General features: G+C 38.9%; 4 protein-coding genes across 4 annotated transcripts; all 4 read left to right on the top strand.

The window, feature by feature from the left end:
* The first annotated feature begins 97 nt into the window (after positions 1–97).
* On the top strand, positions 98–3624 carry LOC124296913 (protein adenylyltransferase SelO-like). The gene is made up of 8 exons (XM_046747346.1): positions 98–498; positions 657–787; positions 1199–1404; positions 1501–1764; positions 1896–2017; positions 2458–2714; positions 2844–2959; positions 3020–3624. Exons 1-8 carry the CDS (start codon positions 98–100, stop codon positions 3140–3142), a joined length of 1620 nt encoding a protein of 539 aa, XP_046603302.1. The 3' UTR covers positions 3143–3624.
* Positions 3625–6070: 2446 nt separating this feature from the next.
* LOC124297886 (lanC-like protein 3) lies at positions 6071–7773 on the top strand. The gene has a single exon (XM_046749239.1). The coding sequence runs from the start codon at positions 6327–6329 to the stop codon at positions 7572–7574; it is 1248 nt and encodes a 415-aa protein (XP_046605195.1). The 5' UTR covers positions 6071–6326; the 3' UTR covers positions 7575–7773.
* A 1494-nt stretch (positions 7774–9267) lies between these two features.
* On the top strand, positions 9268–11161 carry LOC124297071 (60S ribosomal protein L7a). Its single transcript, XM_046747681.1, has 6 exons — positions 9268–9427; positions 9661–9775; positions 9855–10004; positions 10094–10314; positions 10584–10706; positions 10912–11161. Exons 1-6 carry the CDS (start codon positions 9413–9415, stop codon positions 11092–11094), a joined length of 807 nt encoding a protein of 268 aa, XP_046603637.1. The 5' UTR covers positions 9268–9412; the 3' UTR covers positions 11095–11161.
* A 147-nt stretch (positions 11162–11308) lies between these two features.
* On the top strand, positions 11309–16976 carry LOC124297069 (putative molluscan insulin-related peptide(s) receptor). Its single transcript, XM_046747676.1, has 8 exons — positions 11309–12786; positions 13427–13816; positions 14490–14715; positions 14793–14908; positions 14977–15076; positions 15140–15563; positions 15840–16135; positions 16341–16976. Exons 1-8 carry the CDS (start codon positions 12524–12526, stop codon positions 16800–16802), a joined length of 2277 nt encoding a protein of 758 aa, XP_046603632.1. The 5' UTR covers positions 11309–12523; the 3' UTR covers positions 16803–16976.
* Positions 16977–17028: the final 52 nt, after the last annotated feature.

Raw genomic sequence — 17028 nt, 5'->3', positions numbered from 1 at the left:
ACCAAATTCAAAATTCCTCCACAGTAGAACAGTAATTATGCCTTACTTTGTACGAAGTATATCCGTTCGGTATTAGTGTCATATTTTTTTCTGCGCCATGGCGAGCCGAGGAAGTCCATTTGCTAGCGGAAATGCGCTTACGACAGATATTTCTGCTTGGAGATTTTCGGTAAATACTTTGTGCTCGTTGCCATTGGACGAAATCAAGAATGATTGTACGCCGCGTCACGTGAGAATGGGAATATTCTCGGAAGTTAATCCCACTCCCCTTGCTCAAGACGAGGTTAAGCTCATCGCAGCGTCCAGAGATGTTCTCGTAAATGTGCTTGACATGGATCCTGCCATTTCTGTCACGAACGGATTCGTTCAATTCGTATCCGGATGCCCCGTTACGAACTCGACGCCGTTAGCCCATCGTTACGGCGGGCATCAATTTGGGAAGTGGTGTTCTCAGTTGGGTGATGGCAGGGCGCACATTCTTGGAGAGTACATAAACGCGTGTGTTTATCCCTCTAGTAGCAATATTATGATCAGTTGTGTGAGCGAGGCTGATGAAACTACGTGTTCAACACGAACCATATGCTTCAGTCGTTTCACACGTTATAAATATGCTACATGTGGTTCGGCAGTCCATTAACAGTACAAACTCTGTACAGGAAAGGTGAAAGATGGGAATTACAGCTGAAAGGATCCGGATTGACTCCGTATTCTCGCGATTTGGATGGACGCGCCGTCCTCAGATCTTCCATAAGAGAATTTCTCTGCTCGGAGGCAATGTATTATTTGGGTTAGTTTAAACTTTGGCAGACTTAATATTATACTCATCACGTCGGTTCATTTATTTACAAATCAAAACCACTTATTACTGATTTCTGAGTACTGATCATGGAGTTCTTTATCATTTTGGAATTCAGAAGACGCCATCTAGTGACAGTAAATATACTACACCAATTAGTACGGCCGACGTACTGGATTATACAAATTTATTTTTCACCGTAATTTTGATTCCACATTGATTCAACAGCACAAAATGATGGTCCAAATGGCACGTCGCTTTTTGTGCGTTGAATTATATCGTTGAATTAATCTAAATTAGTTAATGAGCCATTATGAACCGAATAAAGCAGTATCTGTATGCAATATTATGGTTTTGGAATGATATATTTTACGTCACTGATTATAATGATTTGTAACGCAGGAGTTGAGACGACGCGATCCGCAGCGCTCATCGTCGGCAGTGACGCAGTTTACAGAGATCAGTTCTATTCTGGACAGATTCGAAGCGAAAGGGCAGCAATACTTTTAAGGGTGGCACCCTCCTGGTTTCGTTTCGGATCGCTCGAAATCCTAGCACGTCAGGGCGAATTGTTACACCTAAAGATGCTTGTGGATTACATCATAGAAGTATGCAATTAAATGTTAAATTTCTCAAATTTTTGCTGTCTGCTATTGAGTCTGCCGGACATTTCAGTCATTCGATGCTTATAAATGGTAATTTAGAATCATTTCAACGACATCAACTTGCTGGAAGTGGAGAACCGTTACGTCGTGTTATTTGGACGAATAGCGCATCGCACAGTCGAATTAGCTGTCCGCTGGCAAAGTCTCGGATTTGCTCACGGTGTACTGAATACGGATAATATGAGTATTTTGGGACTAACCATTGATTATGGCCCATTTGGCTTTGTCGAAGCCTACGATTCGAAATTTGTTCCTAATAGGTCAGATAGATTCGGCAAATATTCGTTGGATAAGCAGTTGGATGTAAGTAACTTCATTTTAATTATAGAGGTCAAAAGTTGAAAAAAATTGACTGCGTTTTAAATTCGAACAATTTCATGAGCGAGCGAAATTCTTCACGTGTTTGTGTGGTTTATTTTTACACAAATGTTCAGGTTGTACTGTGGAATCTGGAAAAACTATCCGCAGCCTTTGAACCATTCTTAGATGAAAATCAAAGACTGTACGCATCGAACGTATTGAAAATGCTTGGCGGATACGGAAGAAGAAAGTTAAGGTTAGCAATATTTTAGTGACCGATCGACATTTTGCAATACAAGAAATGTTGATACAGAGAGTGAGACTTTGATGGAAATGAATCAATTTATAAACAAAATTCACTGCTATAATCGTTGAGTGTTGACTGATTATCGGGATATTTCATGGCCCGTACTTGAGTTCATGCGAACTTGACTCGCCATAATGGTATTTTGTGGATGACTCAGATCAATTGTTGCGACAGTTCTCCAGCTGGTCAGAATTTCTAGGAATCTCATCAAGTCTCACTCTCACACGCTCATGCAATGTTACGTAACATATTCTGATATAATGAATTCAGAGTTGGGGTTTCATAGAGCTGACATTGAGAAGCGATGAATAACACAAGACTTTCATATTCTAAGACCCTGTTCAAATCATACCCTGCAATTATTATTCTCCAAGTATATCGGGTTTCAGATCGGTAATGAGATCAAAATTAGGTTTGATAACGGACGTTGAGGAGGACCAACAGTTGTTGGCTATGTTATTGTCGATGATGGAGGAAACTGGGGCTGATTACACAATGACATTTAGACAACTGGCATTGGTTAATCCTGACACTATGATAGACTATGATGTAATCAAAAATCATTGGTCTCTTTCTCGTCTGATGTGTCACGATTACTACGCCTCGTTTGTAGAATTCTATAGGCGGCGTCTGTACTCGGAAGGAGGTAACCATATTTCCGGCTATTTAGTCTGTTGCGCAAGTCTGTCTCATGTGTGAATACAATACAGTACACTCATGATATTGTGACAAGTACACAATGCCATTTAAGTCCAAGAATAACTTTCTCATTCAGTTTATAATGACGCGGAACGTAAGGAAAGAATGAATGCCGTGAATCCATTGTACGTTCTGCGAAATTGGATGGCACAATCGGCGATTGAAAAAGCTGAACAGAACGACTTTTCGGAGGTTGGTTAGCTCTTTTTTACGGGATGAGGAAATGAAAACAATTTATCTATTGGGGTGCAGGTTGTGCTGATACAAAAAATACTGGAGACACCATACTCGGAACAAATTGAAGCTGAGCAACATGGATATGCTGCCTCACCGCCGTCACTGGCTTACCGATTACGCATTAGTTGTTCCAGTTGATACATTAATTGTACTGATGTTTAGTCCTTAGAACATGGATCGGGACGGAAGTAGGAAATATCAGCATTTTTGACCATCGGTACTCACTACTGCTAGTAAATATGATCTTACAACAGTGGAAACAGTTTAGCATCCACTCAGGAAGTAATAACGTCGTGTATGCTAGCAATGTTGCCTCATAAAGACACTGGAAATTTACCAAACTATGAAAAAGGAAACAATCTCAAAGTTCCAAGGCGTCAAAGCCATAGAACAATCTTGCAGATGGCTACTCTAAGGCTAGCCTGTTCATACTATGCGTTAACTGAAGACTATTAATTGTACTGTGTAAGAAGCTTGGCTCGCAAAGTTTGCAAAACATATTTCTTATGTATACTTTCAGTTCGGTATCGCAATTCTGTGAAATTCTGTGAAGTTTTATATTTATCATGGTTTTTACAAATTGTAACAATAATATCACTCATATGCCATGACTTATTTGATATGATTTGAACAGATAAAATTTTGATTTGAAACTGGCCATGCATGATTTCTATAAATTTTACTATTCCCAGCTACTCATATAAGCTAATTTTTAATCATTCAACGGGGTCGTCAGCAGTTGGTCTGAAGAGAGAATCTAAACCCATCTGTATAGGAAGGTGACCAATCGCATGCGCCCGGTACCAGCAACCGGCTGGAACTACTTGTAATTAAAAATCACCCTACATATGTCGTTGATTGAAAATATATAAAAACTGCTAATCTTATGGACTATGCTCTGCCGGTAAGGGTACGATAAAGGGAGCTAAAAGACCGGGGGAAATTATCTGCCATACTGAGTCGATTGAATATTGGGATCTTATAGGGTGGGTTGATAAGTACAGAGTAATAGAATTGCCCCCGGACCATACCCCCGGGTCCCCCGGACCCACGCAGATCCACTCATTGTCAGCCTGAAGAAATATTAGCCGAGGGCTGAACGTTTGAATATACCAGTCAACGAGTAGGTATAGAGATGTAAAAATACTGATATTAAGATTCTCATTGTCAGTAAAATTACCAACAAAATACGCTAATTTTGCTGATGATTTGAAGTTCGTGACCGTGTAGATATTTTACCGATTGACGAGTGACGGTCAGGGATGGAATGATGCACTTTTAGCAATCAATTATATTTTTAAACGACATTTCGGCAGGCCCCACCTATTATCCTCCGGTTTATAAATCGACATTCCTTAATGCTTGCGATGTTTATTGCATGGTGTTCGAGAAGGAGGTCAACGGTCACAAAAGATATGACGGGTCATTTATAAGTAGATAGACGTAGCACGTCATTTTTTTTTCACTTATAATCATAATTTTCGTTTTTTCGGCTAAAAAGCAATATTACATTCAAAGCTGATTATGAATGTATTGTGTACACACACACACATTCTCGAGTCGGCAGGATGTCGCGATTCTGTAGAGATGGCACTGACATGTGACCAGTGTGGTAATTTTATTTTCGACATAGCGTGCGGTAAGTTCGTTTTACCGTATCTGCGGAACGTGCGGTAAATCAATGTTACCTTTACAGCGATCTCTAGAATTGTAATAACCTCTTGCGCAATGTGTATTTACTAGATTATAATCGATGTAAACAAACGCAGCGCTAAGGAGAGAAGGCAACGCTTGGATTACTAATATCGATTACAAAAGGTCATATTAGCTTTCCTTTGTGTACCAATACCATTTTTATTAGATCTTATCGCAAACTTACCACAACTTGTGTCAAAAAATAGTATACATAACTCGTGCGGGCAACTATTACCTACTTCCCGCACATGTCACGCAATGTACTATTGCAGTCACATTACCAGATTGTGACGGTAAAAATACGGTAAATTTATCGGTCACGCTTACCACTTACATCTCTAGTACCAATGCAACGGCAAAATGCCGCGAATCCGAACTATGTGGTTGAGTCGGTGGTTCTCAGTTGCGTTTTTATCCTGAGAATCACTGATTAAGAATTGAAAAATCTAGGATTGTTAATTAGAAGTGTGAACAAGCGGAGATAATGACGAAGCAAGAAGGAAATCGAATAAAACGGTAGCAATTTTTCGAGGCAAAAAGATACTCTAAATTCATTCTCATCATTCCAGAATCGTAAACTCGTGTATAATAAAGATCCCCTTTCATACGTTTACTATCGCATAGTCCATTCTAAAAATATTGTAGTATGTCCAGGGCCTTTCTCCTGAACAATAAAAAATAATAAAAAAGATATCAATACTCAATTTACTGTAATGCATGACATGTATAACGATTCTAGAACAATGAGAATGAATTAACTTACTTTTTTATGTCTCGAATAGCTACTTATAAAGCTTATATAGAAGCTCTATGGAATACACTGCCAGAAACGTGTCAAGAGTTATAGCCAAAAAACGAGAGTTTTCCTTCGTAATTCCTTTACAGTTGGTCCTTCGCTCTTTTTGATGTCTTTTCCGCGTTCCTGAATGTCCAATTAGTAGAAAAAACGCTCTGCAAAACGATTCGGAGACAAAATGTTATCAAGCTGTGAAATTCGCAAAAAATCAAGATTAACCCCCTTGGATTTTTTCAGTCAAAGTTTGGCCGTCTCTGAAAAATAGTTAAATTTATTCTTCGAGGCATTATATCAACGTAAATTTGAGAGAGGAATCGATTGTGCGCAGTCCGAATACGCCATTAGCTACTTTATTTCGCTTCTTCATTTTCTTCCTTTCTTCACACTTCCAACTATCAATCCTAGATTTCAAATTTATAAAATAAAATTGTAATTGTGATCTATTGTTTGTGGGGATTCCGTGGGGGATTCCAATGTTAATGTTGATAACCGTAGGAAACCTTTGTACCGATGCTCACCGCATCGTCCCACGCCTACTTGCGCCAAGTTTCAAAACGCCCCACTTGGTTGGCTGCCTTTAACAACTTTCAGTCAACGTTTCCATACATTAGAATATGATTAGGTTACTCTAGTCTCCATGGATATAACAAACCGGTGTTCATGGCTAGGGTAAAACAGCAGGTGCGAAAGTTTGACGTACTGTCAACATGTTTTTTAATTCGAAGTATACATCTAATTGACACATGCCACTCACTTTAGAATCATAGTCACAAAGGAAGAAGAAAAAGTATACACATAACATTGGAATAAATTTCTTATGGACTAATTGAAATGTCTCGACCGTTGCGTTACATCGTTAATGAATTGGAGGATTATAAAGACCAAGATGTTGCCAAGGAAGTAATCGGCCAAAAGAAGGAACTTATGGAAATCGTGCGTGAAATTGCGGCAAAGCAACCGGCCTCAGAATCCTCAGCTGACGGTGGCTTGTACGTTGGAATAGCTGGGATAGCATACATGGGTTATCACCTTAGTCAAATAAGTCAGCTACAGGAAGAGAGGAGCAATTTTGTCTTGTTCGGTCTTCAGTATTTAGCACCTGCTCTGGAGCATGCTGATCGATGCAAAGACTCAAAAAAAGAAAAGTCCTCATTTCTGCTGGGCAATGCTGGGATTTATGCAGTCGCTGCTGTGCTTCACAAAGCAGCAAAGGATAGCGTCAAGGCTTCAGATTATGCCAAGCGATATCTTCAAGGAGCAAATAACTGCAAGCCGATAAATTTCTTGTCCTGCGGTGGAGATGAATTATTTGTTGGGCGCACAGGGTACCTTTTCGGAGCTTTGTGGCTGAACAAGCATATGGACAGCCAAGTTGTCCCGCTTAAAGAAATTCATGAAATAGCGCAAGCTATTGTACAATCTGGAAGACAACATGCGACCGACCATGGAAGCCCATGTCCGTTGATGTACTCTTATTACGAAACTGAGTATCTCGGTGCTGCGCATGGATTGTCTTCCATTCTTCAAGTACTCATTCAAACACCAAAATTTTTAGAGTCAGACCCGGTTGCAGAAAAGCTTGTCCAAGCATCGGTCGATTATCTCCTTGGTTTGCAGACAAAGTCTGGTAACTTTCCATGTGCCATGGATGAACTCGATCGAAGATCAAGATCGGAGATCGACGAGCTAGTTCACTGGTGTCATGGAGCACCTGGTGTTGTCTATCTAATGGCAGCTGCCTACCTACATTGGAAAGATGAAAGGTACTTGGAATCGTGTTTGAAATGCGGAGAACTGACATGGAGGAAGGGCTTGCTTAAAAAGGGCCCAGGAATATGTCATGGGATAGCAGGAAGTGGTTACGTCTTCCTATTGTTGTACCGTTTGACGCAGGATCCTAAGCACTGGCATCGTGCTGCAGCATTTGCCAACTTCTTGAAATCGGATGAATTTTATCAAAACGCCCGTAGACCTGATAGCCCTTACTCATTGTACGAAGGTTTTGCCGGAACAGCGTGCTTCTTAGCTGATCTGCTTGAACCAGAAAAAGCTAATTTTCCTTTCCAAGATGTATTTTAAATTAATTGTATCATTGATCTCGTCAACCTTCCTTTTTCCACTCTGTAATTGCAATGGATCCTGATTTGTGATAAATTATAGTCTTGAACAATACATTGCATCTTAAGTGTAATAAAATGTTATAAACTTTTATAATGATTATGAATGATCCGTAAGTAATGACACTGAAGTGATTCAGCAATAAATTTATTTATTGTAATTTGCTTGTGTTTTGAATGAAAGTGTATTCTATTGCCCTTTCGTCAGTATATTCATCTTTGTCTGCAGCTCTAAGCTTTCAGCGAACTTTTATGTTATAGAGTCATAAATGTGCGCGAACTAAATAGTTCTTACAACTCGGTGTGTCATTTCTTTGATTTCTTTTATCAAATGTGAAATAGCAGAGCTGAATTGTTTCAGGAATTCAAGGATAGGGTTGGAATTGTCTTGGTGAATAAAATAAGCTGAAGAACAATATAAGAATAAGATCGGAGAAGAGATACCAGAGTTTAATGACTCTTCAACGTTCTTATTACAAAACCTTTTATAAAATCGTTAATATTTTCTTAGTTTATATTCGTATTTGCTCAGAGTCCTTTCCATTACATAATACGAATGTTTTTTTATTCATGTATATTATCATTGCTATAGATAACATAGCTGGATATTTTTTCAACCATCCCAGTAAACACTATAGCCTGAAAATTGCCTTTAAGATATCTGTTTTCAGATAACTTACTGACACGATTAAAAGTTGCGCCAAAACAACTTAGCTAAGATACCTCGAAAACGTCCGTTAGGAGTTACCGTGTACAATTTGTCTATGAGTCAAACCATGAAGACAACTGCTAGTCTTCTTTTCTTATTTACCACATGTCAACGCAATGTCAATGTATCCTATTAAGCGCAACGTCACCTACTGGTAGTTGCAATGTCTGGTACGTGTGTCAGGTGGTCAAGATGTACGTGCGGACAAGAAATATGAATGTAAATATCATTTATTTCAGTAAGTAGACATTACATAGAAATGTATTTTTTAATAAAAATAAGTATCTAAAACATATGTCTCAAAGTATATAATGAAATAATATAATATCCCACACAGCACAAGGTCATCCACAGGATGTCCGACTAATATATTTTAGGTCTACAACAAATATCCTCAGAATATCCTGATATGTTCTATGGACGTACACAGGACGTTTACAGGATAGCCGAATGTCCGCTTCTGAGATCTCCGTAGGATTGGATATTCGGATATCCTATGGATGTTTAGTATACGTCGTATGGATCACGGTGGTATGTTGTATGGATCTCTAACTTCATCCTAGGTCTATCCATACATTTGTCGGATGCCACGTTTCTTTTGTATGGCAATATCGTGGGTCAGAAATAATGTACGAATGAAAAAGACTGAAAAAGACTTTTAACGATTTTTTTTATTGATTATATATATTAGATATATATATATATATATAAATACATACAAACCATGAAGACAGTCTCCATAATACAAACGTTCTCTTCCTCCTGCCGCCATTGGCATGCAAAGCTTATGCAGAGTTTACATTCCGATGAGGTGCGTTCCGAAATGAGATGGAAGTAGGTGGAACTAGTCAAAATTCCCCACGAGAGTGACAGAGCTGTGTATCGAGCCGTGTGAGTGACAGAGACCCGAGATTGCTGACAGTTAGGTCTGACTCGCGGCCATCTTGCCTCGATTTAGTCTATGCCGAAACATTTCTACTCTCTTTATGTGTCCAGCAGCCGCGCTTGCTGGATTTCTTTGACGGATTGAATCGTGGGCTGTGTTAAATCCAGTCGCGAATTAGGGCATCCAGCAATTAGTGTTTATAAATATGGTTCAAAAGAAGGTACGGTTACTATATTACACGAGTAAGTGAATAGTTTTCAGCCAAACCCTGGTATCAATTCAATTACTTGAGGTTATAAATCGGCGTGTTTTTCCTGTTCTTTAACTGTGCTAACGTACTTGTGAGCTTCTCAGACAACAATTTCATGTACAACTTTAAACTACCGGAGACTAATCAGTCCTAATCAGAATGAGCAATTCTGTTATTTTTTCTCTTATTCCTACATGGTGCAGCCCAAGAAGAAGGTCGGGAAGAAGGTAGCAGCAGCTCCACTCGCTGTGAAGAAGGTTGAGCCAAAGAAGCTGACAAACCCGCTTTTTGAAAAAAGGACCCGCAACTTTGGCATTGGCAAGCTATTTGAATAACTTTCTTCTATATGCGCAGTTAATTCACATGATCATCACAATATAATGCCTTGTTATTTCAGGCCAGGATATTCAGCCAGACCGAGACCTGAGTCGATTCGTCAAATGGCCCAAGTACATCCGCGTTCAACGCCAGCGATCTGTGCTCCAAAAGAGGCTGAAGGTCCCACCACCAATAAACCAATTCACGCAGACACTTGATAAGCAGACAGGTAATCAGAGATTCTGTGGTCATTATTGGCACTTGGTCTGGGAAAGATTATAGAGTATATACAATTAATTTGGCTGCTCCGTTCGCCAGCTACACAGCTGTTCAAAATCTTGGAAAAGTACCGCCCAGAAAGTGCCGTTGCTAAGAAGCTGCGGCTGAAAGCTAGAGCTGAGGAGAAGGCTGCAAAGAAGGAAGATACTCCGACTAAGAGGCCCAACCAACTTCGCAGTGGCACAAATACTGTCACAACTTTGGTCGAGCAGAAGAAGGCACAGTTGGTCGTAATTGCTCACGATGTGGACCCAATTGAGGTAACTATTAAATTTTGAACTAACCTGCTCGAAGAATCTGCGACCAACCTCATCATAATAATATTCATAAATTCAATAAATATGATGGTTATATTACCCAAACTAACATTTCTCCACTGTGATGCTAGAATTTCTTCACCTGAAGGCACAACTTACAATAATAATTGTTTTGTCTAGAGGATGAATGTTGACTCTGAGTTCTTATTCATAAAATATTTCCATATTTCCGGATAATCGGAGACAGAGTACAGCACCTGTTTTTTTTTCAGGTTGTTCTGTTCTTGCCTGCGTTGTGCCGTAAAATGGGAGTACCTTACTGTATTGTCAAGGGAAAATCACGTTTGGGAGCACTCGTTAGGCGCAAGACTTGCAGCGCCGTTGCTCTCACACAGGTTAGTTTGTTTCCTATGTTATTAACTGTGATAACACATATTTGAGATAATTGTTAACTCCTTTCCGTGATGAAATAAAAAGAGCCAATCCAATGATTGACCATGATTAGTTCTTAATGATTGACTGATACTTTGTGTTAGATTGGTGTACATAATCTAAGCAATCGTATAGATTGTCTAATTCGGTTTGACTGTCCCATTTCAGGTCGATTCCGGCGATCGCGCCAACTTCACCAAAGTGGTTGAGGCGATTAAGACCAATTTCAATGACCGTCATGACGAGATTAGACGACACTGGGGCGGTGGTCTTCTTGGCAGTAAATCCGCTGCCAGAATCGCCAAACTGGAGAAGGCCAAAGCGAGGGAACTTGCGCAGAAACAAGGCTAAACATGCCGTAATGTACAATGGAAACTGTCCACGCTTTTCCAACAAATAAAATAATATCAAAAACCTAGATCCCAATGATAAATCATAGTAAATACCTATCTAGTGCGTAGTCCTTATAAGTATATTAGAAACATTTGCGAGTACGTGAAATTTTCTTTCAAATGGATAATTCTTTTTTTTTCCGCATCAAAAATTCGAAAAATCTATCCGCCGTAAACTACATCAAGTTATTCAAATTCAATTTCAAACCATTGGTGATGCAAGGTACGTATGTGTAAGTATTTTTTCGTCATTATCGCAACAATATTTTTAAGTAATGTTCTACATATCGAACAATGCGCGCCAAAACTAGTAACTTTTCGTACGAGATAAGGTATCAAACGCCTCTAGTTGGACTCAATAGCGTTTACATAACGCGTCTGCATTCATTGTACACAGATTTTTATCTCTGATTTATTTGATACGTAAAAGAATGGTTAATTTTATACATTTTTAGGTGAATACTGCGAATCATTATCTATTGTAGACTTTATTTGTTGAGCAAAAATACACGTATGAAACATACTTCCATTAAAAGTAAATGAGATACATGGCTTAGAATGATATTCGGCGATTCATATCCCTGTGTCCAATTCTGAACTTGAAAACAACTCAAAATCTACGTATGGTAGAAACGTGAGTGTAATTGAACAGTGATTCAGTGAGATTATATTTTTCACGCGTTTCTAATTAGTTAAAGAGTCCAAACGAACCGTACCTTGTACTTCAACGCTATCATGAAAGTGCTGTTAGCACTGTATTACCTAATTGCGGTTATCTAATTTAATTTAGTCAGTTAAAAGCATTGTTTTCATGTATTAATTTTCCTTCATGTAAGCCGTAAATTCATCTAAATGTAATTCGAAAATATTCCGATTCAATCAAAGGAATTGTTTACAATTATTGTAATGCGTAATGACGCGTTTGGTCAGTCATAATCTTATCGATGTCCAGCAGATCTTTGACGCGTTTATCAGATATAAACTGTATTGAGATATGTAAAGGTAACCAGTGCTGATCATTACTTGTAATACAGCGTTGGTTTGCTCGTTGCAAATCGGAAATACCGAATTGAAAATGTATCTTCCATAAGCCTAAACGTCCTATCGAGCGGCCATATTCATTTGCAACTCTTGAATATCCATCTGTGCAAACGTGTCGACGAGTATATTAAAAAATCAAAGTAACAATGTGAAAAGTTTATTAGAATGTAATGCGTTAATAAAAATTGATAAATAAGCAACATCATTCATTCAACATACAATACCGCGTTCGGATTTTGTCATTCAGGAATAAGAAAATCGAATACTATTTAATTGTCCTCGAATTTTAACGCAACAGAGTCGGAATCATCGAATGTGCAAGCAATGAAATTAAGTGTTGAAATGAAATGTTCTCGTGGCTAAAATTTGATTACTTCTTACGTACAATAATAATACCAATAATAATATTAGCCAGCATCCTGTCAGTCAGAAGTGCTGCTGATGATGTTTCCAAGTTTGTTGGTGCTGCACGAAATTTAACTGTGGAAGTCTTCGAATATTCTAATTATGGTGAAACCGACGATACAGATGGAAATAACCACGAAGGATTGCTCAAACTTAACATATCGTGGCTTCCACCAATCGCTGGGAAAGATCCCGTTTCGTATAGGTGAATTTTTCAAATTTATTTTAAATAACATTCTTCACAGATTTATCAGGTTTTAAATAAGTTGTAAATAAGATTACAATCAACAATTGTAGAATTATTTTGTGGATATTAACTGAACTGCATGCACCCTGGTGAAAAAAATTTTCAACAATGATTCTTAATTTTTTTTCGTCTAAAATCTAAAAATCTGTCATATTTCAAGCAATTTTCAAAAAATTTATGTGGCGTTTCTCACAAAATTTGAATTATTTTAATAATTTGGGGGAATTTCAAGAAGTTTGAGAGTTTTCTTGAAGAATACATATTCTGTCAGAACATATTATATTGAAAATTTTAAAAACTTCAAGATTTCAATGTTTCGAATGATTTTCACCAAGTTGAGTTCAAGGTGAATATCGACTGAACTTCTTGGAACCTAAAGTTGTTAGAAATTATTAGAATTTGTAAGAGTTGATTTTTGGGAAAAAACTGAAATTCATCTTTTGATTCAATGCGTAAAATTTTCTGAAATTTTACAAAAACAATTCTAGCTAGAGTGTGCTTGCAGGGTTGTGACAATTTTTTTGCCGCAACTGGGATTAAGGTGTATTGTTGAGACATATTAATGGCGTTAATTGACACTTATTTTTCAAATACACAGCATAGTGGTGACATCGGTCCAAAACGAATCGAGCACAGAGTCGATAGACTGTCCAGAAGGAAGTCTGTATTATACCACGAAAAATGCGAGTCAACTGGGGGTTGAGTTACCCCAAGATCCTCTGGTATATGGAATCCCAGAGTTGACTGTGACACTAGGATGCGTATACGACATTCAAGTCTACGCAAACCCACGGAGAAATCCGAATGTGGTCCATCCAAATCTGTTTTACAAAGTGCCGGAGTGCATTGGTGTCAAATGCAGCTGTGCTGACGCCGAAGAAGATATGGCTTCGCCGGAAGTCGAGGTGCAGAGACTTTCCGATGACCGAGTAATCGTCAAATGGAAACAACTGACGGGGAACGACAAAGTCAAGTCATATATTATCAGGTACGTCCACCAATAAAACGTGGCAAAGTTCAATTCGAGAAAATTCTACTGATTTTTCGACTCTCTGGGTCGATTTTACGATCAAACCACTCCTAGGAGAGAGTTTGGCCATTTGGCGACAGTTTCGTAAACCACAGATAATTATACACCAAAAATAAGAGCACAGTAGAGAACTCATATCTGATAATAGCTCCTTTATTCTCAGTAGTGAAGTAGAGTGATAATTTTGAAGAGGGTGGTCACCCTTTTAGGCTTGACATTCAAATTATAAATTTTTAGAACTGTTGCTTTTGATGCGGGAATGTTCCCAAATAACCAACGATTATGCGGCCAAAAGTAAGTACGTATAATTATTGAAGTTTGACTCCTTCAGCAGCTGTCAAAACTCGAATAGCTTACATTTTTCACGTCATTGCGATATATTGACCATTATCGGTACAAAAAAAAATAACGCGTTTTCAGGTTCAGCACACTCGTAGTTAGACAAAATTTGAAAATCTCATATCGCCAAGGTATGTACTTTCTTTTTCCAGTTCGTTTTTCATAATTTTATCGCTTTTTAATATATTCGTTGGTGATTTATAAACCTTTCCGTATTAATATAGCAAAATTATCAAATTTATCATCAAAATGAAGTGCGAAAGGATGACTACCCCCCTCAATTAATTTCCAGATTCGGAGTGCCCGTTCTGATTTCTCGAAGTGGACTTCCAGTTTACAATACAACCGAAATTGCTCGCGTTTCAGCAAACAATCAGTCCTTCGTTTGGTCCAATGTCAGTTCAAATATTAATGGCGTCGTTCACGTCGTTGCCGAAGATTCCAACGGCTGCATTGGGCCTGAAGGAAGTTTTTCAGTCATCTCAAATGAACGCAATAATAGATACAAAGGACCCATGGTGCGTAAATGTTCTCAGTCCGATATTGAAATTCATATGCAAAGTACGAGTCTTGAAATAAATATTTTTCATTGTAGGTGATAATTATCGGGAGCATTATTGCCAGTGTGTTAATACTCGGGAGTCTGAGCATTTTGTGGTCCCATGACAGGAATAGATACGAAATCGTGCTGTCCAACACCGATACCAAAAAGTGAGTACTCTGAAAGTAAGGATAATCCATTTATTGACTATAACAAAATTTGACTAATGGCTCTACAGCTCGCAGAGTTCTCCTGTTTCATTTTCTCGAGGTCAAATTTTCACCGACCGTCTCGCGTTGACGAAGCGAAATGCCTTTTACGTTGAACAGGAAATTGAGGTGATTATATTGGGACGCTTATTTTCTTAAGGAGGTGAAAAAATAACGATAACCGATTCACAGGAAGCAATTCAAAGCGGGAGGGCTGATGGCCTGGAGATTTCATACTCCCGTATCGACTTCAAAGAGGAACTAGGAAAGGGCCAATTCGGGACGGTGTACCTCGCTGATATAGACGGATTCGAGGCGACGTTGTTTGCTGTCAAGATGACGAACAGTCTGACCTTTCACGACGAAGTCGATGCCAGGAATCAGTTGCTAGAGGAAATTGCGATGATGAAGACTGCTGGACGGCATCCGCATCTTGTCCAGTTAATCGGCTGTTGCACGTTACCAGCGAATCCAGTTTGTGCAATTATGGAGTACCTTGAAGGCGGCGATCTTCTTACCTACCTTCATAATATCAGAAAACGCATTTCTAGCAGCCTTGCGAGTTTCGCCACTGATCCAATGTCCGCATGTAGTCCAAGACCAAGCCTAACCGAAAGTATGAAGCAGCCAAGCGGTTAATCACTCTTCAATTTGTGTGTATATTCAATTTGAAGATTTCACGATTTCAAAAGATTTCAGTAAATTCGAATGATTTCAGAGGTTTCAGTGAATCCAATTGACTTCACAAATTTCGCGGATATCATGTGATATTAAGAATTTCACAAAATTTTATACGATTCCAAAAGATTTCAAAGATGCCTGATTTAATGAGTTTCGTTCAGTCATTACTTAAGTCCATGATCTTGATATGAGAATTATGAAAATTTTCTAGCTTTGTACACAACGTTGGGAAGTGAGCCACCGACAACACCGACGCTGGATACGTTCGGTGAAAATAATGCGGCAACTGATTTGGAAAACTCTCACAATTACGTGAACATCCAACACCAATCATCGAGCCAGCAACTTTCGAGAACGAGAGGAGACATCATTGGTCTTCAAAGTTATGAGTTTTTAAGATTTGCTGTCGAGATTGCAAAGGGCATGCAGCATCTCGAGGAAAAGGGAATCACCCACAGAGATCTCGCAGCCAGAAATATCCTCTTGGATGGAAATTTAACTCTGAAGGTAATTGCGTAAATATTTGTAACTAGTTTTAAACTATCGAATCGAAGATTTAGTAAAATTCAGTTCATCAATTGGAAAGAAATCCATTCGCAACTTATCCGGAGATACGAAAAACTTTTTTTTGTAGCTCTGATATTACATTCTATCTGTCGATTTGCCTGTATCCCGGTAACTTATTGCTAATGATTTGAATAATGACTCTCAGGTATCGGATTTCGGGCTCTCAAAAAATGGAGTTTATGTGATAGCCGACGGCGGTGGAACGCGACGACTTCCGGTTCGCTGGATGTCGCCGGAAGCGATGCGGGACCGAGAGTTTTCCTCTAAAAGTGATGTCTGGTCCTACGCAGTTGTTTTATGGGAGATTGGAACGCTTGGTGCGTTTCCGTATCCCGATGTTCGCGATGATTATATACTGCGCCACGTGGTTGTTGATGAAAAACGGCTTTCGAGACCGGAAGCCATTTCCGTTGAGATGTATACGGTGATGCAGGCCTGCTGGACATCCCGACCATCCGATAGACCCAATTTTAGTCAACTTTTATCCCGGCTCCTCGGACTCGGTGGAGAGCCCTACTATCCTTATGGGAAGAGCAACCCATGTTATACCACTTTGCCGCCAACGGAGGACGAACTACAAGTCAGTCCACCCTTGAGCCCTCTGTAATATAGTTTCAGTCTGTATTTTATTCGTATCATATATAGTATAGCCAACTGTAAACTGCACGTAGTGTGACAGTAAAATGCCCTAATACATATTACATATACATAGAGCATATGATACCCCTATGTGCATGCTATGTAATGCAATATTTCTTGAATAAACTTTCAAAAATCAGTATTTTTAGTGAAATGTTCGTTTTATCCTCCATAAAATATTTAAATGGGAAATT

This window comes from Neodiprion virginianus, chromosome 2 (assembly GCF_021901495.1).
Source record: "Neodiprion virginianus isolate iyNeoVirg1 chromosome 2, iyNeoVirg1.1, whole genome shotgun sequence".
NCBI lineage: Eukaryota > Metazoa > Arthropoda > Insecta > Hymenoptera > Diprionidae > Neodiprion > Neodiprion virginianus.
This window is presented reverse-complemented; position numbering and strand designations above follow the sequence as displayed.

Coding starts and splice junctions, on each gene's coding strand:
- LOC124296913 (XM_046747346.1), top strand. CDS start 98: ATGGCGAGCCGAGGAAGTCCATTTGCTAGCGGAAATGCGCTTACGACA. Junction 499..656: donor CTTGGAGAGTACATAAACGC/GTGTGTTTATCC, acceptor AACTCTGTACAG/GAAAGGTGAAAGATGGGAAT. Junction 2,018..2,457: donor TACGGAAGAAGAAAGTTAAG/GTTAGCAATATT, acceptor ATCGGGTTTCAG/ATCGGTAATGAGATCAAAAT.
- LOC124297886 (XM_046749239.1), top strand. CDS start 6,327: ATGTCTCGACCGTTGCGTTACATCGTTAATGAATTGGAGGATTATAAA.
- LOC124297071 (XM_046747681.1), top strand. Junction 10,005..10,093: donor GACACTTGATAAGCAGACAG/GTAATCAGAGAT, acceptor TCCGTTCGCCAG/CTACACAGCTGTTCAAAATC. Junction 10,707..10,911: donor GCGCCGTTGCTCTCACACAG/GTTAGTTTGTTT, acceptor GTCCCATTTCAG/GTCGATTCCGGCGATCGCGC.
- LOC124297069 (XM_046747676.1), top strand. CDS start 12,524: ATGTTCTCGTGGCTAAAATTTGATTACTTCTTACGTACAATAATAATA. Junction 12,787..13,426: donor AAAGATCCCGTTTCGTATAG/GTGAATTTTTCA, acceptor TCAAATACACAG/CATAGTGGTGACATCGGTCC. Junction 14,909..14,976: donor TCCAACACCGATACCAAAAA/GTGAGTACTCTG, acceptor ATGGCTCTACAG/CTCGCAGAGTTCTCCTGTTT.